The 21616-nt window shown below is 47.2% G+C and overlaps 1 protein-coding gene across 2 annotated transcripts in view; it reads right to left on the reverse strand.

Annotated features, from left to right (window-relative positions):
• Window positions 1-352: 352 nt before the first annotated feature.
• PRAG1 (PEAK1 related, kinase-activating pseudokinase 1) overlaps window positions 353-21616 on the reverse strand; it is a 48746-nt gene continuing 27482 nt past the window's right edge. Inside the window, exons 4-7 of one of the 2 annotated variants that reach the window (XM_027122734.1) lie at window positions 21242-21399; window positions 20954-21034; window positions 9868-10607; window positions 353-3149 (exon numbers count right to left, since the gene is read on the reverse strand). In XM_027122734.1, coding sequence (XP_026978535.1) covers window positions 1983-3149; window positions 9868-10607; window positions 20954-21034; window positions 21242-21399 — 2146 coding nt within the window. In that variant the 3' untranslated portion in view covers window positions 353-1982. The remainder of the gene's footprint in view (window positions 3150-9867; window positions 10608-20953; window positions 21035-21241; window positions 21400-21616) is intronic. The other variant, XM_027122736.1, reaches the window with a different exon arrangement.

Consider the following 21616-nt stretch of genomic DNA (forward strand, 5'->3'; position numbering starts at 1 on the left):
CAATTAGAATGTATTGCTATAGTTCCTTTTCTTTCCACCTTAATTTTGGGTTCATTTTGGTTCCTAAAACCTTTTCTACCATCTCAGTTTTTTTTTTTTTTTCCTGAAGTGGGTGGCATATAAAAAAGGTGCAATTAATTCAGAGGTTTAAAATGTACCTCTTGAGACGTTTATTTCCAAATAGCGCCTTATTCCCCGGCAGAATATTTGTTTCCTCCCTCTCCATTGTTTATTTATTTGAAGTAAGAAAGAACAAGAAAGCAAAAGACAGCAAATCGAAGGAGAGGGTTTGCCTGGAAAATTCCCAGGAAGAAGCAACGGACAAAATAATACCCCCTGAAACAGACAGGTCCTATGGAGAACTGTGATTTCCATGTTCAAAACTCTTTCTCTTCTACAAACATAGTTGGAAGCTGGTTTTAGCCACTTCTTTCCTCAATGCTCAAGCGAGAGTTGAAATGACAAATGTGCCCCGAAGCCCCAGGTTTCACCTCAGATGTTTGCAAGTGTAGGTGTGTTTACCTGGAGTCCCAGGATGGAAGGCTTGTAAAAGGAGTGAAATTAATATGCAGAAGGTGACCTGGGAGATTTCCCCATCCTGGTTGCTAGCCACATTCCTAGATTTCTAGGACATTCATTAAGATCTTTGCATTTGCTTTAAAATTGTCCATAGTTATTAACAAGGTTTGAGAAATTAGTTCACAAGTTGGAAGATTACTCTTTAGGTAGAAATACAAGGGCCTTGGGCTGTTTCTCTTCAAATGAGTATTTAGTGACTTCTTGTGAGTCTAGTTTTGAGGAGGAAAGATCTGCTGCTTCCTAATTTTCTTTGAGTATTTTTAAAGTATTTTGAATGAGTTTTTGAAAATAGAAACCCAAAAGAGCTTAGAACAGCAGGGGGACTAGCGATCTGAAAGTGGGAACACTGGAGTTCGATTCTTGCCCTGTCCTTATCTAGGACAGCAGTACCAGTGGGCTGTTTTCCACCTAGCCCTCTATCCATCCTTCTCAACCCTGCCCAGGGAGGCCAATCCTGTAGACTGTATCACCCAGGTCCCCTTGCTGTCTGGCATCTCACTGGTCTTGGCCTAGGGATGACAGGTGGGAAACAGGTTGAGTGAATCCTCCCCATTCCTGCCCTTGCTTTTGCCTCATCGTCCTTTGCTTTTCTCTAACCCTGCCTACAACTCTCTAAGTGGTCCCCTGTTAAGGTCTTGTCATTTGAACCATCTGGGGTGGCTTCTGCTTTGAGCCAGGCTTCTGATACAAATGACAACCAGCTTTAGCAAACTGGAAATGGATTTCAAGCAGTGGGATTAAATTCTGAAATTCTGGGATCACACCAGCTGTGTCTGAATTCTTCCTAAGAGACTTGTTAGGTGGGGAGAGAAGCGGGGAAGATTAACTGGTCTCCGCATGCCTGGGGCCCTTGCGGCCTTTTGCTCTATCTTACGAGAAGTGTAAGACAGAGGACAGTTCAGGTGGTCTTGAAGCCACTGCTCCAGGGGCTTAAAAACAATTTTACCCGCCAAAGGTATTAACGCACTTGGGCACTTGAGGATAAAAGAGCTTTCTTTACTCATGAGTCAACCGAAAATTTTAATTAAAAATGGAGGGTTTTTTGGGTTGTTTTTAAATAGCCACTTGACAAGAGGGTAAAGAGAGCCCATAATGGGGTAGTGAGACCAGAGTCCAGGCTTCACTCTGCTGGCCACACTGTCCTCAGGACCTTGCAATAAGCTAGAAATGTACACAATTGTAGGCGAAAACTTCGAGGCTAGGGGAGGAGAAGAGGCCAGACCAGGGTGGGCAGTGACATCCTCAGTCTTTTGTATTTATATCTTACACACACACACACACACACACACATATATATATAACATCCAAGTACAACAGTCATTTGTACCATTTCCCAGGAGACACAGATGTTTCCAAGGCAAGGCAGGGCGGGGCTGGGGGCAGCACGCGGGACGGGGGCTGCCTCACAGAAGCTGCAGGAGCTTCAGCGATTGTAAGAGAGCTCCGGGCTCCGCCGACGCCAAATACTGGCAGCAGAGCCAGTCCTCCAGCTCTACCCCGCGCCGGCGGTCCACCGCCTTCTCGGCGAACTTCATCATCATCAGGGCCCGCTTCATGTCGATCCAGTTGCTGAGCGTGGCGCACAGCGCCTCCTCCGAGGTGCCCGGCTGCTCCACCAGCTCCCGCCGGGGTCCCCACAGAAGGCACTGCAGCACGCGCTTGGCCTCGCCGATGCGGATGCGCTTGATGGGGTCGGCCTGCAGCAGCAGGTGCGCAAGCCGCTGCAGGCCCGGCGAGTAGAGGGACAGCGCGGGCAGTGGGGGCAGGTCCTCCTGCCGGTAGTCCTGCTCCCGCAGCTGCGCCCGCACCTCGAACGGGTTGGGCTGGTGGAGCAGCTCGTAAATGAGGATGCCCGTTTGGAACTCGTCGAACTTGCGGTACTGGGAGGCAGACACAATCTCTGGGGCCAGGCGGGCCTGGCTCTTTTTCTGCTGCAGGTTGGTGGAACCGCCCGGCTTCTGCTTGGCCTTCAGGAAGTTGCTGATGATGAGTCGGGGCAAGTGCTTCTCGCCGGGCCCTCCCTGACAGGCGGGGCCAGCCGGAGGGGTGGGCGTGACGCCGGCCGGGAGGGCGGCAGAGGGGCAAGAGGAAGGGGTAGTGGCAGGGGCAGGGGGTATGGTGGTGGGAGGGGCCCAGGAGGTGGCGGAGGAGGGGTCCGGGGAGGCCTGCGGGGCGCAGTGCACCAGCAGCAGGTTCTCCAGGCACAGGTCCCGGTGGATGATGCCGTGCTCCTTTAGGTGCTCCAGCCCGTTGCAGAGCTGCAGAAGCAGGAAGCACACGCGCCGCTCGTAAACCTCGGGCTCAGACTGGTGGCTGGTGGCTGAGTCTTGCACAAAGTCCGAGGCGGTCTGGTGGGGTACCTCTTGGGTGATGACCACCACGCAGTCCTGCTCCTGGGCGGGGGGATGTGAAGGCAGGGCAGACAGGGGGTCCTTGGGCGCATCGGGAGAGGTGAGCATGCTGGAGGGCACCGAGGCGACAAAGTGGCCGCAGTCCTGCTGGATGTTGAAGTGCACGGGCACGGAAGGGCTGCAGTATGAGGCTGCTTTGGGCTCAGGCGTTTTGCAGATCTGTGGGGGAAAGGGGCAGTGAGGTCAAAGGGCCAGAGCCAGCATTCGGTTCAGCAGCTGGGGTTGGGACATGTAGCTGTCCGCATGCAAAACGGTGAACTTCCACCCATATCTCACAGCGTGTACACAATTTAACTCAAAATGGATCCCAGAGACCTAGGTCATAATGGAGAGACTTAGATGTGAGAGCCAAAACATACGCACTTTGGAAGAAAACACAGGACAGAATCTTTGAGACCTTAGGCTGAGCCAAGGACTTCTCAGATACCACACCAAAAGCATGGTCCATGAGAGAAAAAAATGGACAAGCTTGACCTTACCGAAACTCAAAACGTGTATGCTTCAAAAGATACTAAGAAAATGCAAAGACAAGTAATAGAGTGGGAGGAAATATCTGCAAAACACATATCCAGTAAAATGATTTCTATCCAGAATTTACCAAAAATTCTTGCAATGCAGTAATAAGATAAATTACCCAATCAAAAAGTGGGCAAAAGATCAACAGGCATTTCACCAAAGAAATATATAATTGGCCATAAACACATGAAAAGATGTTCGACATCATGAATCATAAGGGAAATGCAAGTCAAAACCACAATGAGAGACCAGGTGAGGCCCACCAGAACGGCTATAATAAAATGATAACCGCAAGTGTCTATGAGGATGTGGAGAAATGGGAACTCTCATTTATAGCTGGTGGAATGTAAAATGGTACCACCACTCTGGAATACAGTTTTGCAATTTCTTAACAAGTTAAACCTAAAATTATCACACAACCCAGCAAGAGTGAGTTCCCTTGGTAGGAAGACGTCCCCATGCCCACAGCGTAGGCTGGACAAATTCTCAGGAAGCCAGATAAGAGCTTACACAGGCAGTCAGCCTCACTCCCCAGCCCTCGCACCTGAATTGGCAGCTACCTTATAATAGATGTGTTCGACCCCTGGGATGTTCCCTTCTTGGGGAATCTCGGGGGCAGATGCAGGCCCTAAACCTCTAGGACTTGGTCAAATTCTCTTAGGCTGCCCTAGTTTCTAGATCCAGGTACATATGCCATGCCTACCGGCTGGCACAACCTGTGGGGCTGATTTCAGTGGAGCCGCTAAGTGGAAGCCATGAGCTTTTCCTCCAAGGGTGAGTCAGAGCAGTTGAAAGAAAACAGAAAGCTCTCCAGAGAATAGGGAACCCAGAGGGCCCAAAGGCACCCTCTGAACCAGAGGTGGGAATAAACAGACGGATGATCTCAAGCTCCTTTGGGGAATTCCCAGTATCTTTCCCACCTCTTCTACATCTTCTTGTACTAACGACAGCGACTGCCAACTAAGGATCCTGAGCAACAGGAACCCTCATCTGGTGGCCACACAACTGAAGAGTCTTGAGCCAGACACAATGGCCCCCTGTCAGGCCTCAATTTCCCTCTAATTACACTGAAAGGGTCGGTATATGGTCTGTGGGTGCCCCTCTCAGAAGGAGATGATGCAACCCCAGCCGTACTTTGTAGAAAGGTAAGGATCAGTGCGTAATCCTGAGAAGAAAGGCATTTCGCCTCCATCTATAAAATATCATCCTGCAAACAATCCAAAAATAACCCTTTGGGGTGCTGCACGGCTGCACTCAGATGAGTACAGCAGTGTTTATGGAGCACCACAATGCTTACAGGTGACGTTTTTAGAAGTTCTGTTGCAAGTACCTTTTCAAAGAGATTTATTTATATTGCAGTTCTACAAAGCTCAGCATAAAACCTGGCATAAAAGAGCTCCGCTTCTGAGAAAACTTTTTAAAAGATAATTGGAGGGCTTGGGGGAGAGAACGCATTAATTTATTGATCCCTCTATTAGAGAAGTAGAATAGAAATAAAAGGAAAGTACATTTTATCCCAGACAGTGCTTCCTATTACTAACAAAAGTGATTTCAGAATGCATGCCTAAAAGGCACTGCTGCAGGCTCTTTCTTATCCAAGCACACCCAGCTATATTCAGTTTTTATTTTTGGCTGTGTTGGGTCCCCATTGCTGCACATGGGCTCTCTCTAGTTGAGGCAAGCAGGGGCTACTCTTCGTTGCGGTGCACGGGCCTCTCTTGTTGCAGAGCACAGGCTCCAGAGCGCAGGCTCAGTAGTTGTGGCGCACGGGCTTAGTTGCTCCGCGGCATGTGGGACCTTCCCGGGCCAGGGATCGAACCCGTGTCCACTGCACTGGCAGGCGGGTTCTTAACCACTGCGCCACCGGGGAAGCCCTGTATTCAATTTTTAAATGGCAATCTTCTGGAACACTATTACACTAAAGGAAATTTGGGAGGGGTCCTCAAAAAACAGTCTTGCATATAAATACCAACCCCTGTGTATGGACCCGTCTGCTGTGCCATCCATGGATACTGACGTCATCCCCTCCAGTGAGGGCTTCTCAACTACAACATATACCTACTGAACTCTTGCACCATGCCTACAAGCATTTTGTCATGTAGTGTCTCGTTAAATCTCATTGAACAACTCAATGAGGTAGATGCTACTACAGAGGAGGAAACTGAGACTTCAAGAGGTTAAATTATTTGCCCTAGATTATACAGCTAAGAAGTGTTCTGGAGGTGAAAAGTATGGGCTTTGGAGTGAAAAGGACCTTAGTTTAAATATAAACTCTGTAAACATTGGCAACTTTCCCTTGATTCTTGTTATTTGTAGTACTTATGTTCTATTAAGTAGCCACAAACACTGAATGCATGAATGCTGAACCACTGCTCCTGGGGAAATACAATGTGAAGTTCTTGCAAGCCTCTGGTCACAAGATGTTCACCAACTTATCAATATGTAACCTTGTTGTATACTGAGTGTGTTTCTGTTTAAAGACGCCTTATTCATAGATACTGCTGATGCACTAACACTGACTCACAGCCAACAGCAGTGTAACTCATGCCTGAACTAAGCCGATCTAACACCCTCTCAAAGGTGCATCACAGCCTTCCTGACCTTAGGAACACGAGACAGGACTTCAGCGCTCAGCGTGGCCATTTTAAAGCGAAATCGCCAACGAAAAGCACAGAAGTGTGACGATGAGGCACTCAATAGACACAAAAAGCACACCTGTGTACAGTTATGAGAGCTGAAACAAGAAGGCGGAGGGTCCCTTTGTACCACCTCAGCTGAAGACGTGCAAGTCAGATGACCCGGATTTCCACCCCTGCCCACTGTGTGCCAGTTCAGGAATGAACCCCAAAGCCCTCCAAGTATTGACGTGGGGTTACAAGTAAGTTTCAGCATCGAATTCACAAACGCAGAATCCACGAATACTGAAGATCAATGGTATTTATCTCCAAGTATGTTTCTCCTCTGTATCTCAGGGGCAGTGTCCCTCTTCACAGGGCCACTGGGAGCATTAAAGGACACAGCACAGGTGTGGCTTTCAACACAATGCCCAGGTGAGCACCCACCGGGAGAGGTTGCTATGGTGACTGCCCTTGTGGGTCCGGCTGTAGCCATGTGGTGGTGCTGGGCAATTCCAGAGCTGGCTGGCTGTACAAACCCAGAGGGTTCAGCTGCCGGGGCCTGGGCTGTGTTTCCAAGGATCCCCTTTCTCCAGGGTATCAAAGGCCTGGGCCCGGCAAACACTCTCCTTGGGAGCTCCAGGCACTTCGCACAGAGGTGTAAATGAAAGAAGAGAGTAAATGACAAGTGGCCTGGATGCATTTCAGAATCAGTGAGCTGGTCCCTCTGGCAAGACCTGCAGCTTCCTCACTGCCTCGAACAAAAGACAGAGCGCGTGTTATCCAGAGGGGCAGCCCTGGGCCACCGCCAAGATCATTCTACAGTGTCAAATTAGAGGTGAGGGGAGAGGAGGGGGCGAAGGGAGGGGACGGCTTCTTTTCCACCCCATCTCCCCTCACCGCCCCCCAAGTTCATTTTCAGGGAGTCTGTGCTTGGGTTCTGGCTCAAGACCTTCACACAGACCTTTGGTTCAGCTCAAATTTCAAACGTTTCACTGAGCCAAGTCTCACTTTAAACTTTGGTGCCACGGCCTGATTCGTGGTTGAAAATCTGGGCTAAGTCACATCTGTTAAATGAAAAAGGCCCAGCCCGCTTAGCGCAGGTCCCTAATTACCGGAGTTCTGGCTGACGGAGGCATGAAACAGCTTCGAAAGCACACACAACTAAGGCTTTTTTCCCCTCCTCATACTCGTGGAGCTGGGCTGCATGAGCTGGCTTCACCTCCTCGTGGCTACAGGGCGTCAAGCCCACAAACCGAGGGACCAGCGTCAGCCCGAGCAGGTGGGAGCCTGCAACTGAAGCTCCCGCTTCCCAGGCACGGATGAAATGAGCTCAGCCACAGCCAGGCGGTGCGGGAAGGAGCCCCCTCCCCACTCCTGGGGATTCAGCCGATTCAGATGACTGTATTCCATCTAGGATCAGCACTAAGGAAGTGGAACAGCAGTGTGGAAGGATGCTCCGTGCCCCGCCCCCTCCCCTCCCCCCTCCCCTCCCCCCCCAGACCAGGCCCATTTGCAAATTGATATTGTTGTTCCCCAGACCCTGAATACTGGAAGCTCTTCTCCAGATTTTCTTTTCACACATTACGGAGATAGTCCCTGAGCTGCCAAGGCTCCAGCAAAATCAAAGAGGAGACCCCGGGGACTCTCTTCCTTAAGAGGACCAAGGTCTATCGCTGGCTTCCTTATGGTTTAGATTTCGAATGCAATGAACGATGCTGCCTTTTAACATCCTCTGGAAATGCTGAATTTTCTGCACTGTTCTTCGGAGAACTGGCTAATTCTACATTGTTACAGGAGGTCCTAGAATCCAAGTTGCACGTCACCATCATGGATATAAAAAACAAACCCCTTTGCCCGGAGGTTCTGATCCAGCGGCAGATCTTGCGCCACGTGGCCCCCTGGGCCATATCACTTTCCACCCCATGGGCAAGAGGGATTAAGCCTGTCCCACCAGGCTCTTTCCTCCTCAAAATGGAGAAGTCAGCTGTCTCTTGACAGTGAAGGAGCCGCCCAGGTCCAGCCCAAGTAGGCGGGGGAGAGTAACACATGCACTTGAACACAGGAAATGTTCAGGGTGGAAGCAGAGACATTATTCACAAATCCCTTTCTCAGGTCCACTAGGTTGGCAGAAGCAAAGAACTTCCTAAAGGCACCTCCATCCCCTTGACTTTCAAGGAGCTCAAACTTACATCCCTTTCAGTGCATGGATACAGGCCCCTGGCTCTGGGCCACCAGCGATGACCAGGCTGACCATGTCCAGCTCTCTGGAGGGTCTACTCACTCTTCCTTTACTGGATACTGCACCCTGCTAATAGGAAGGGAAACGCTGGGGTTGTTTCTTTTTCTTTTAATTGTGGTTGGGGGGGGTGACCAGGAAGGGTAGCTCAACAAGAGAGTACTGCCGAGTTCAGATATAAAGAGGCAATGAAGTTCAAAAATCTATCTAGTCTTTCGGGGCCTTGATTTCTGACAATGAACTGGATCCTCCTAATAGCTACCTTCCTGCCTAGTTTTTTTGCAAGAAGGCAGCGAGTAATTATACAGAGCCCCTTGAACAAATAAATCAGGGGTTCCCAATCTATATTTTATGGTGGTGTCACCAATTTTTTAAAAGAAAAATCTCACAGTAAAATTCACTGCAATTTTCCTTGGCTAATAATCATAGTATTAAAAAAAATCTTACTGGTAAGAAGGAAGCCACCCCGCCAAGATCGTTTCATGTTAGTTCACCGTTTGCATTTTTTTCTAATTAGAAATAAAAGAATGTCTTGGGGCAGGTGATGGCAGAAAAGAGTTCAGGGTTCCCTTCTCACTCCTCACAAAAGCCTGCATTTATAGAAGGACCACAGACCACCAGGTACTCAAGGGACACCAAAAGAAGATGAGAAAAGGGGCCACCAGAGGGGCCAGATGGATACAGACAGCTCCACCAGCTTACTCAGAGCTGTGCCCCAAAAGAGCAGTGGGGCGTGCTAGCAACAGCCCTGATCCAGGGCCAACGATTAAACAGCTGTGTTACTTTGGGCTAGTCACTTAGCTTCCCTGAACTTCATTTTTCTTAACTGAAAGGGTGGTAGCATAGGCTTTGAGACAAGACAAAGAAGACTTCAAATCCATCTTAGCCACCTGCCAGCTGTGGGCAGATTACTTAATCATTTTGAGCCTCAGATTTCCCACCTGTAACACCTACCTCCCCTGTGAGGATTTGAGGTCGTGTAGTTAACACACCCATCCAAGAGTCTAGTTGTATACTGACTGCTCTATCAATAATATTACTGTTGTGGTTCAAGATGATGTTTGGGTCTAACTCTCCTTCCGGCTCTATTTTAAGAACTATATCTGAATTGCCTACCTCCCGTATTAGATTATAAGCTCCACAGGAACCATATGTTCACCTCTATATACTCAGATCTTTACAAAATACCTGGCTCATAGGAGGCATTCAATAGAAACCTGCTGAATAAATGAATGAATTCTCCATCACATTAAAAGGCAACTGTCTTAATCCAACTCGATCACGTAGGTTCGTTCCTGAAAGCACAGAATGAACCTTGTATTCATTGTACAAATCACACTGCACCACATCCTGGGCCAGGCAGAGAGTGAGATCACCGAGCATTTTTTGGAAACTACCCTCCTTCGGGAGCTGGCTGAGGGGAAATGACTTCCCCAGCCATAGCGCTGCCCCCCCAGCCAGGACCGGCTGGCGGCACTGTGGAATGGGAGGAGGGGTTGGTACCTACTTTCACAGCGTAGGTGCTGCCGGGGTCCTCGGAGCAGGTGGCACAGTAATAAATGGCATCCCCCGAGTCGCAGCAGGGCTTGTTACAGGCCAGCTTGAACAGGGACCAGTTATTCTCGCTGAAGTGCAGCCCCTTTTTCTGGCCGCCCATGAAGAGGTCCTCACACCTGGCCACGAGGCGGACCAAGGACTGGGCGTAGAGCCCTCCCAGCTTGGTGTAGGTGCCCTCCTTGCTGCTGATGCTGCTCAGGAGGCTGTGCAGCTGCAGCTGGGCACTGCCCGCCGAGGCCTGGCTGGACACGCTCAGCTGGGAGGCCGCGGCCGAGGAGACCCCTTTGCCCTGCAGGCTCTGGCTGCCCGCCAGCCCTGGCGCTGGGCCCCAGGGGCCATTGTCTTTGAATGTTTTCTCCAGAGGCTCGGAAGCAGAGAAGGTGTGCTGGAGGCGGCTGCCGGGGCCTGAGGAGTAGCTGAAGTGGGACTCGTCATGGACACAGACGTTGGTTTCCGAGTGGCTGAGGTTCAGCTTGGGACCTGCTGTTCTTGGCTTGGGGGAGCCTTGGGTCCAGAAGAAGCCATCCGGAGAAGAGGCCGCCCGGCTCACTAGCTTCTTCTGGGGGAGAGGTGGGGGCTGCAGGGGGCCACTGGGGGACACATCCTCAGTGGAGCCCGAAGGGAAGGGGACAGGGCTGAAGAGCTCCTTCCCGCTGCTGGTGGGCGAGTGAGTCAGCTCAGATGATGGACCTGAAAAAGAGAAACAGAAACCATCAGACCGGGGGCCCAGGCCACTCAGTTCCAGGGTCCCGTGGGCCTTTTTTTTTCTTTCCATCAAAGCAATCTATTTTATTTTGTTTTTATCTATTTCTTGAAGAGACAACATATGCACAATGAACACAACTCAAAATGCAAAAAAGGTGTACAATGCCAATGAAGTCTTCCTCCTACCCTGTTCCTTAGCGCCCAGTCCCTCTCTTCAGAGGAAACATGGCTGGCAATTTCCCACACATCCTTCTGGAGATCTGCCAAACAACCCAAACACACACACACACACACACACACATTTACACAAAGGAGAGCAAACGGTGCCCACTGATTGCAGTATTCCTTTTCTTCACTTGCCACTATGGCTTGGAGATATTCCACATCAGATGATGTTCAGGTCTATCTAATTCTTTTTAAAAGCTATCCCATACTGTATCGTCATATGCAAGTACCAAAATTTATTTAACTGGTCCCCCGTGGATGGACACTTAGGTTGCTTCTAATATTTTGCAAACAATGTTGCAACAGCACCAACAAACTTGAACATGTATGGCTTGGCTGGATTTTTTCAAAATGTCAGTTTATAGAGGGTACAATTTAGCTACAGTATAATTCCTCCTTTTTAGGGTATAATTCTCTGAGTTTTGACAAATGCCCTGATGGCCTGGGGGACAGTGCAGGCCCACAGACATTTCAGAAGACAGAGAATGTGATTTCATAAGAAGAAACAGATTTCAAGGGAAAGCGGGTGGTTCCCAGGCCCCACAGTTCCCAGAGGTGCACGTGGATATTGATGTGATTTGGGGAAAGTTCCATCACTGCCTCAGGCCTCCGCAGAGCATGGGGACCTTCAGAAATGTCACAGACGGTGAGATAAGAGCGAAGACTGGACTTACTCTTTATATCAATGTATGAAATGGAGAGTTCACAATGAAACAAGAGTTCAGGTAAAAAATACATAAGAAAAGGTACTGACATCAGAGACAAGAAAGGGCCAATTGAAAATAATACTCATTTCTTTCATTCTAAGAACTGACTCAAAGATATACCCAATATTTTAATAACAGTTTTTAAGGGGATTAAAAAAAAAACAAAACATTAACTGTATCCATACATTATAAAATACATCCTATTATCCTGAAGGTTAAAATGTGAAAGAAATATGGGTCTCAGATTCAAGGAAATAGGCAGTTATGATGTGCGCCCCTCATTTAGTTGACTGTGCATGTAGCCTAAGGGTGGGGCACATAGTGCCTCTCTGGACGCCCTCCCACCTTAGCAGGACGACCAAGATGCAAGACGCACAACAAACACAGAGGCCGGAGGCAAGTGGAGAAAGGCCGCAAAGGAAGCAAACTGTCTGTTAGTTTTGTGTCACTTCACTCAGAGGCACATGGCCTTCGCAGGGCTGCTTCTGAACAGGTAACAGCTGTGTCTGCTTGAGTCCCTCTCTGATTTCTCCAGCCAAAGGGGGACAGAATGGGCTGGCACCAAGTCTCTCCCATCAACACGGGGGCCTCCTTACATGGGGGTGCTCCACAGGCAGGAGGGAGCCAGGTGGATGACCATGTCCTCAGGCGCCGATGTCCGTGCCTCAGCCCCATTGACCAGCATCAGTAAGTGACAGCAGGGGCCTCCTGCACAGTACAAGCTCCAGCGCAAAGCCCCCAGGAGGACAGAGTTGGTAAACGCAGCTAGTTGAACACAGGAGCTGGGAACCAGGTTTGTGCAAAGAGATGCATTAACAACACGCAGAAGATAAGGGTTGGGGAGGCGGCAGGCAGAGCGTGATCAGAATCCCGGTCAACGCTTTACTCAGTGCCTCCAGTCTCCCTGTCCAGACAGGGACAGCCTGCCTATGGTCAGGACACCTGGGTCCCCCGTCCAACCAGCCGGGGAGCTTTTGAACAAATCAGTTTCATGGCTAGTCCCCTCCTTAAGCCTTATGCTTATTCCCACCCCTTTCTTTGGTTTGTCTTCCTGGGCTTCCCCCTACAGCTCTCCTTGACGCTTTCAACACATTCCTTTCTGCCTCTGGTCTGATCTGAGGGCGCATAGTGGGATGAACCCTGATGTAAGCTGTCAATCTTACTCGGCTGAATTTCCTCATTTAAAAACTGACCGGGGGGCTTCCCTGGTGGCGCAGTGGTTGAGGGTCCGTCTGCCGATGCAGGGGACACAGGTTCGTGCCCCGGTCTGGGAGGATCCCACATGCCGCGGAGCGGCTGGGCCTGTGAGCCATGGCCGCTGAGCCTGCGCTCCGCGACAGGAGAGGCCACAGCAGTGAGAGGCCCGCGTACCGCAAAAAAACAAAAACAAAAACTGACCGGATTGCATCCCTGCGAAGGCTCCTTCCAGCACTAATAGTCTATAATTTCAGCCATTCTCTCCATTTTCAACAACTCCTCATGTGCATTTTGTCTCAAAGCTGCCCCTGAAATAAAATACCTCTAGGCAGATGGTTATCTTGCTTCCACTGTTCCTCTATCTCTAGTTCCCACAAGCTGCTGCTGGAAAACTTTTCAATCTTTAAGCATAGCAGGAATCTTAAAAAATATATATATATATATCGGTAACACTTCTCATTCCCTAGATTACCAAAGCAAACCAAGAGGTTGTGCTTTAGCACAGAAAATAACGCGTGTGTTCAGGCGTTGGAAGGAAGTGATTTTCTCCTTTGCCCTGTGTGTGTTCTCTTGCTTTCTTGTGGGAACTGTGAGTGCGTGGCTTTGATCAGATCTATATCCCATAACCACTTAGCTAAGTAGGGGCAGGAGTACTGGGTATTAGAAGGAGGTGCGGCTTCAGGGATTAGCACGTGGACTGGTTCATTTTTCTTTATTTCTTAGATGTTAGGTGTTTCTCACCCAACAATCACTGCCTAAAGCACACGGTAATCAGAGGACGGCACTGCACAGGAAGGCTCCTAGCCATGCACTTCCCCAGAGGTTGTAAAGGACTGCATTACACAGACCTCATCTGGTGAAGTGAGGCTCGTCTGAAATGTGCACTTCCTCTGTATAACTGGGCATTACATACACATATTGTGATTTTTGCATTTAAAAAAAAATCTCCTACTTGGGTGACAGGTACACCATCTTCTGACCATTCTCCAGATGTGGACCCGCACCAGGCAAAAAGACCATAATTCACTCTGATCGCCCCCAGGCACCCCAGGACCATATAACATCTCAGCTGTTAATATTCTTGGCTGTTAATATTTGGAGGGAGATGTCTACGTGTAGCCCTTCTCGATAAAACCGATTTCTCCAGCATGAGACAAGCAGTTAGCTGTCTTCTGCGGGACCAGAGAGCCCCCCAGAAGACCCGCTCTGGTTCTGTCGTGTTGTTGGCTCTCGCATGGGGCACCTCCTCACAGACACAGCTTATCCCGGTTCTATGCCGGTGTTAGACCACCCTGTTTCCAAATTCTGGCTTACAATTAAGGGTGTAAAAAGGATATGAATGGAAAATTCATATCAAAGGATATGAATGAAAAATACTTTGCTGGGAAGTCTGCCTACATCATAGTTACATAATTAGTGTTTTTTTTGGTTTTTTTAAATGACTTTGAGTCCTAATTGGGCCAGAGAGCTACAAATCCCATGTCCTAAGTTTTCCTTCCAATTTCCAATTCTGCGTGTCAACCCTGCAGCCGGCTATAGAGCAGAACACCTCTGCATCTCCTTAGTGCCTGTGCTTCAGAGAAGAGAAAAAAGTTTTCTAGAGAACTTCCTAGAGAAGTTTTCTAGGAAAAAACTACACATCACATTTGGTGCACTGGGTGGGATCTTAAAACGATGGAGAGGAAAGTATACCAGTTTGGTGCCATTATATTTATAAAGCAGAGAAGAGAAATCAGGATTTCAACGGTGGGGGAAAAAAAGGCTCAACTCCTATGCAGAAATGCAGGCTAAAAGTTCAAACCCAGCACTGTGAGGTTTTCTGATTATAGAGTCCTCTCTTCTGGCTGGGTTTTAATAGGTACTTTCACTGTTCTCTATAGCCAAAGGGAGAGCTGGGCTTCAGGAGGAAGTGGTCAGTCCAGTTTTGAACCGTATAAATGAGCCCGTGTGGCTTGCTTGGCGCCCGGCTCTGCCTCCTGACGGCAGCTGGGCCAGAACAAATGTGGGGACAAAGGGCAGGGTCCCAGCTAAGAGTCCCCCAGCTCCAAACTTCAGCTTCGGTGTCTGACGATTCTCCAACTTAAAGTGTTTTGTTCGAAACACTGAGTGTTCTGTGGATTGTTTTTAAAAATGAGGATAAGAGATTTGGCTGGAAACGGCTGTATAGATGAATCCATGCATTCACTCAGCATTTCTTGAGCACCTACAAAATGCAAGGCAGAGGGAACAAAGCAGATGGAGAAAACCTCGCCCACACTCTGTGGCCTGGTTCAATCCCTTCATGTTCAAGGTGAGAAAACTAAAGGCATCTGTGTAGGCCAGGGTCGCACAGGAAGTGGCAGTCTTACAGGTTTTGGCCAAAACCCCTCTTCCCACCCCCAGAAGACGTGAAGAGTGGTGGCAGAGGGGATGTTCTAGCCTCACAGAGAGTAATTTTTTCCTCCAAAGGAAAATTTGGTCAGAATAAACTCTAATTTTTTTTTTTTAAAGGAAGGCACATAGCATTCCTTCAAGAGGAACCCTTGCTTTTTCAAGAAGGTAAACGTGGTCTGAAAATGGAAGCATAGTATTAGCATTTTACAATTGGATGGAAAATGTGGCATTTGTGAGAAGTCTCTCCAGACCAGTTAATCATCCCAAGAAACAGTGATCCAGATGGGTAGGCAATTGACATGCAAAACAGGAGAAGCACCGTCTCAGTTTGGAAAACAGGCTCGTGGAAAATATTGCGTGTCTACAGCCCATGTGTGGTTCCATGATCTTTCCCCTGTTGTAACAAAATCATCATGGGTTTTCTTCCAAATGAACAGTAAAATTAAAAGTTAGTTCAAGGCACTTTCACATGCTGTTGACAGAAGCATAAACTGACATTTTTAGAGGTTAATTTGGTAACATCTGTTTAAAAATGCATATACATTTTGACATATCGATTCTACTTCTAGTAATTTATCTTACAGATATGCTCACCAAATTATCTTGGTGTACGTCACAGGATCTTCCTGCAGACTTGTAATGAAAGTAACCTAAACATGCATTGACAAGAGAAGGGTTTAACCAATTTATACAATGAAAAAAATATACAGCATGAAAAAAAATGAGGTAGACCTAGAGGTTCTGATTTGAAGGACTTCAAGATACATTAAGTACAAAAATGTGTAGAACTGAAGTTTATATTTAAAATATGGATACGAATTTCTGGGATGATATAGAAAAAAATGTTCCAAATGGGGGGTGGAGCTGGGAGTCTGAAGACTCTGACTTTTCACTTTATATCTTTCTCCATTGTTTGGATTTTTATCATAGACACGTATTGACTTCATTGAAGTAATAATATATTTTTAAAAATTTAGTTTAAAGGGAATAGCTCAAACTAAAACGAAGCTTCACTTTAGAGATACTGTGAGGGCTCAGGCCACAGACAATCTTAAAAACGCTTATTTTTTCCTTTAGGATAACTTCTCCATCCTTCAGTAACACATCTCCCAGAATAGAACCGGTGACTCAGTCTGTCTCCGTGGGGGATATACTGTGTTAGAGCAAAACATCAGTGTAATATATTAGACTGAACCCATCAATTTAGGATCAAGTGCTCTAACAAGCCTGCTTAATTGTCAGAAAGCACGCTATTTTTGGCTAGAGAGTTTTAGATGCCTTTTTCAGGACCACCTTTCTTTTTTCTTTTTTTTTTTTTTTGGCTGCTATGTGCGGCTTGTGGGATCTCAGTCCCCTGACCAGGGATTGAACCTGGGCCACGGCAATGAAAGCCTGGAATCCTAACCACTAGGCCACCAGGGAACTCCCAGGACCACCTTTTTAAAAATACTATTTCTTCTTTTTTTTTTTAACATCTTTATTGGAGTGTAATTGCTGTACAATGGTGTGTTAGTTTCTGCTTTATAACAAAGTGAATCAGCTACACATACACCTACATCCCCATATCTCCTCGCTCTTGTGTTCTCCCTCCCACCCTCCCTATCCCACCCCTCTAGGTGGTCACAAAGCACGGAGCTGATCTCCCTGTGTTATGTGGCTGCTTCCCATTAGCTAACTATTTTACATTTGGTAGTGTATATATGTCCATGCCACTCTCTCACTTCGTCCCAGCTTATCCTCCCCCCTCCCCATGTCCTCAAGTCCATTCACTATGTCTGCATTCCTGTCCTGCCCTTAAGTTCTTCAGAACCTTTTTTTTTTTTTTAGATTCCATATATATATGTGTTAGCATACGGTATTTGTTTTTCTCTTTCTGACTTACTTTACTCTGTATGACAGACTCTAGGTCCATCCACCTCACTACAAATAACTCAATTTCGTTTCTTTTCATGGCTGAGTAATATTCCATTGTATATATGTGCCACATCTTCTTTATTCATTCATCTGTCGATGGACACTTAGGTTGCTTCCATGTCCTGGCTATTGTAAATAGAGCTGCAGTGAACATTGTGGTACATGACTCTTTTAAAAATACTATTTCTTCTTAGAGTCTCAGGTAACAGCCTGAGTGGGTGAGCAAGGGCTCAGTGAGGGTCAGGCTGTCACTCATTCTGACTGACGTCTTTGTGGACTTACTATCTCCCCACCCTTCCCTGGCCCCTTCCTGGCTGACTTTTCCCCATAGCACTTACTGCCATCTGACACACTGGCTACTTTAGTCCCTTATCTTCCTCATTGCCCATCTCTCCCCACTAGAATGTGAGCTCCACGAAAGGAAGGGACAGGGCATTTTTTGGTCACTGCTGTATCTTCAGCATCTAAAACTGTATCCAGCCCATAGTTTGTATTCAACAAATATCTATCAAACCAATGACTGAATTAATGTCTATATTTCAAAAATCTTCTGGCATTATTGTTGAGAAACACAAGCTGACTACTGTCAAGATATTTAATTAACTTCCTGTGTTTCTGGGTTGGCAGTTACAAAAAAATCAGAACACAAACACTGCCTCGGTGCATAGCTTCATGGGAGTTTATAAGTATATTCACTACTGTATAGTTATTTAGACCTCTCATCTATCACTTCTGCCCATATTTTCAGTTCAACACAGCACTCATCTCCTTTGGGAAGAGGGGAACCTGGCATCTATGATGTTTGTTTTACTGTGGAACTGAGTTGTAATGTTATCCTAAATCAAAAGGGAAAATGATCTTAATGCAATTATGAGGTCTGCGTATTTAAAAGTAACCATTTAAAAGCACAAGAGTCTTCTGGTGACCATTTCTGCTGATCATTCCCCCCACGCCCATCCATCCATCCACTACAGAGGACCTTCCCCTTGGCAGCGTTCGTGGATCTGTCCTAATACATGCAGTTTGTCCCTCCCCAACCAAGCATAAACCCGACAACTGCTTAGATGGATTTTTCCTTTCACCAAGTTGACCTACTGTTCAATGGAACTGCCCACATGGACAAATGGGATAACAGATGTGCTTGGAGAAGTATGGAATGTGATACAAGCACGAAGAGCTGACATTAACACTGATATAAAATATTTTGTCAACGAAAAGTTTAGACACACTCGTTTTTAAAATGCAACCAAGTTATAGCTTTCGATTATGTTTATTTTACTTAGAAAATTTAAAACTATATTTTGGGGAACCACAAAACCTGAATGGTAGAAAACTAATTTTCACCATTAACCCTGATGAGCTTCCAAGAAGTTTACACAGACTACTACTATGCTATGCCCCAGAATGACTTTGTCCTTAACTCCCCCAGGCCCACCCATACCACAGAGGCACAAAGTCCACGAAATGCATTGTTTTCGTTACTGAATTCTTACTGACAAAAATCAATGTATAGTTGAATGGTCTCTTTTGACTTAATATATAATATTAAAGAGGTGGACGCTACATTCTTGACCTAACTCTACCTCTCCCGTTTGGATTCCCTCTCTCAGCTTTGGCGCTAGATGCCGAATAGTAACAAAAGGCACGATGGGTCAGTATTTCAGCTACGAGGTAAAAGTGAGTACGGATTCACAGGATGGAAAGCTAATTGTTCAGTAATAGATTAAAGCCAGCTGTCTTGGCTACTGACGAGCGGTTGAATGAAGGGTTTCCTACATTTTAGGACCTGCGGTTCTGGACATTCTCCAGCTTAATGTTTAAGAGACACAGAAAAGGAAAAAAAGAGAGAGAGAGAATGCCTGTGGTCTCTTGCCAGTTTCAAAGCATGGTTCTGGGTACAGAGCCATAAGCAGGAGCAGCAGATAGAAACTGCTTTGCTCTGAGAAGCCAGAGTCCGGTAAGAAGGTATATATACCTTTTTGTTGATCTTCTAGGAATCTAAATTTCGAGGTGCATTTCCACTGAATAACTCGTTCGTGATAAAGGACTAACCATGAAAATATATTCTTTTTTAAAAATTGAAGTACAGTTGATTTACAATGTGATTTCAGTGTCAGGCGTACAAGAAAATATATTCATTTTAATTCGAAAATGACTGAGTTAGGTGTCACCATTGTACTCATAAACCCTCAAATGGCTCCCTATTTCCGAACTCCACAAACTGGTTTTGAGAGTTTTGTACAATCCAGCCCCCAGCCTCCCACCACCTCATGTCCCACTGCCCCTCATTTGCTGCCACTGAAGTGCGTTGGGCTGGTCTGACCCTTTCCCCATGTGCACCACTAACCCTGTGCCTTCTATCCTCTTGAATTGTTTCCTTAACCTGCAAAGACCCCTCCTCCTCCCTCTACCGTCTCAATTTTAACCACTCTGGAGACAAGAGCTGAAGTCCCATGTCCTCAAAAAGCCTTCTGGGGACTTGCTTGGCAGTGGAGTGGTTAAGACTCCACGCTTCCACTGCAGGGGACACGGGTTCAATCCCTGGTCAGGGAACTAAGATCCCGCATGTCTCAGGCGCGGCCCAAAAGAAAAAAAAAAAAAGCCTTCTCTGAACCCTACATCGGCACTCATTGATTTCTCTCTCTCTGGAAGCTTTCATAAGCACTCCTGTTCTGAGCAGCCCAATTTCCTAGCTTAACCCATCCACCCACATGTCACGTATTTTAATCTTACCTTCCTGGCTAGACCGTGTAAGAGCCCTGAGAGCAAACATCATGATCTGCTGGTTCTGAGAAGCAAAGTGCTGGGGCAATTAAGTCCAGTTCTCACTAACACCAGCTGGCAAGTGGAGGATGAAAGACCCCTCCCTCAGAATTGCTCACAATCCCAAGACAGCAGGTCAGGGCTGACCAGCACAGGGACTAACGGTTCACGTGCCCAGCCCAGCCTTCGATGGCATAAGGTGCCTTGTAGAATTTCTGCACAATGGAATGGGAAAAGGAAAAAGATAGAAACCCAGGAAAATCTGCAGAGAAAGAAAATCCTCTTTTGCCACGTCCCACCCAAATCAAGGCTAAGATATTTCCTGTTTTGAAGTCAGAGCTGTCAGAGGTTTCCCATCAGAACACACCACAGGCTGACGTACAACATATGCTTTTGTCTTAGCAGCGCTAATCTTTTAGATAGAAAAATGTTGGTGACAGTAAATTCACAATGGAACCCTCTACTCCAAAAATGCCTACTGAGAGGAAATACTTCCTTAGGACTGAGAAAGACAGTCATGCTAGCACACGTCCAAACCTAACATGCTAGGGCAAGTCAATGAGAAAAGCAGGAGAGGACACACACACACAAGTGTTAAAGGGTGAAGGTTTTAATAGTACCCATCACAACTACAGGAAAGCAAGAGTTCTTTTTTTTAGGAATACAGTCGTCCTTCATTATGTGCAGGGAATTGGTTCCAGGAATCGCCTCAGCTACCAAAATCCGTGGATGCTCAAGTCCCTTATATAAAATGGCGGAGTACCGTCGGCCCTCTGAACCCGAACCAACAGAGGTTGGAAGGTCTTTGAATCTGCGAATTTGGAGCCCGAGAATACCAAGGGCCGACTGTACACCCAGTCAGGACTTAGCCACATATTACGCCTTAGAGCTTAATCCAGAAAGTGGGGTGGATGGTGGTCTAATGAAGCCGGCATGCTTTAATTCAACACACACTTATGTAAACGCCTGCTGTGTGTCCAAGGAAGTGTGTGCATATGTGTGTGTGTGTGTGTGTGTGTGTGTGCCCATGAAAGAATGAGAGAGACAGAGGGTGGAGGAGGGGGAATTTGTGGTTGGCATGCACCCAATCCCCTGTAAACTAATCCTGAGGACAGAAATGGAACGCAGACCTATACACAGATGTCTCATTACCCAAGGAATCAGGAGTCTTTCGATATGCTTCCGACTTCAGCCTCCTCCCACCTTGCTGCCATGCGGATGCGCTGTGTGTAACTGGAGAGGGAGATATGGGATGAGGCGCCTTGTCATAAACTCAATAGGGAATAAATGTCAACTGCTCCTTGGTAGAGTCTACTTCACAGGGAAAGTGGGACCAAGACAGTAGGTCTAGCTCGGCCCTTCCGAATCTAGGCAATTAACCCAGGCTGGCCTTCCAGACTCAGGGAATCTAAGCCTCTCCATCAAGGTCAAGTCTGTTACCTCCATCACTGCAGGTCCTGGAGTCGGAGGCCAGGCTGTCCGTGGAGCCCGTGGTGAAGCTGACGTGGACGCCCCTGAAGGATGGGCTGAGGCTCTCAGCAGAGCCCTGGCTCACCTTCTCCAAATCAGAGCTGCTCTTGTTCATTTTTAAAAGGTGCCTGGAAAATGTAGAAACAAATGATAAAAGTAATTAATTTGGTTTCTATTCAAAAACCAGCTGATGGATTATGAACCTACTATGCTCCTGAAGCCTGATCAGTGCCAGTAAGTTTTAAAAAAACAATTTGGGGAAGAGAGAACAGGGACTCTTCTGAAACCTTACGCACGTGAATGGCAGGAGATTTCTCAAGCATGGTTAAGGAGAAGTGAGTCTAT

The sequence above is a fragment of the Aethalodelphis obliquidens genome, unplaced genomic scaffold (genome assembly GCF_003676395.1).
Source record: "Aethalodelphis obliquidens isolate GAN/ISIS:26980383/991018 unplaced genomic scaffold, ASM367639v1 scaffold25, whole genome shotgun sequence".
Lineage (NCBI taxonomy): Eukaryota > Metazoa > Chordata > Mammalia > Artiodactyla > Delphinidae > Aethalodelphis > Aethalodelphis obliquidens.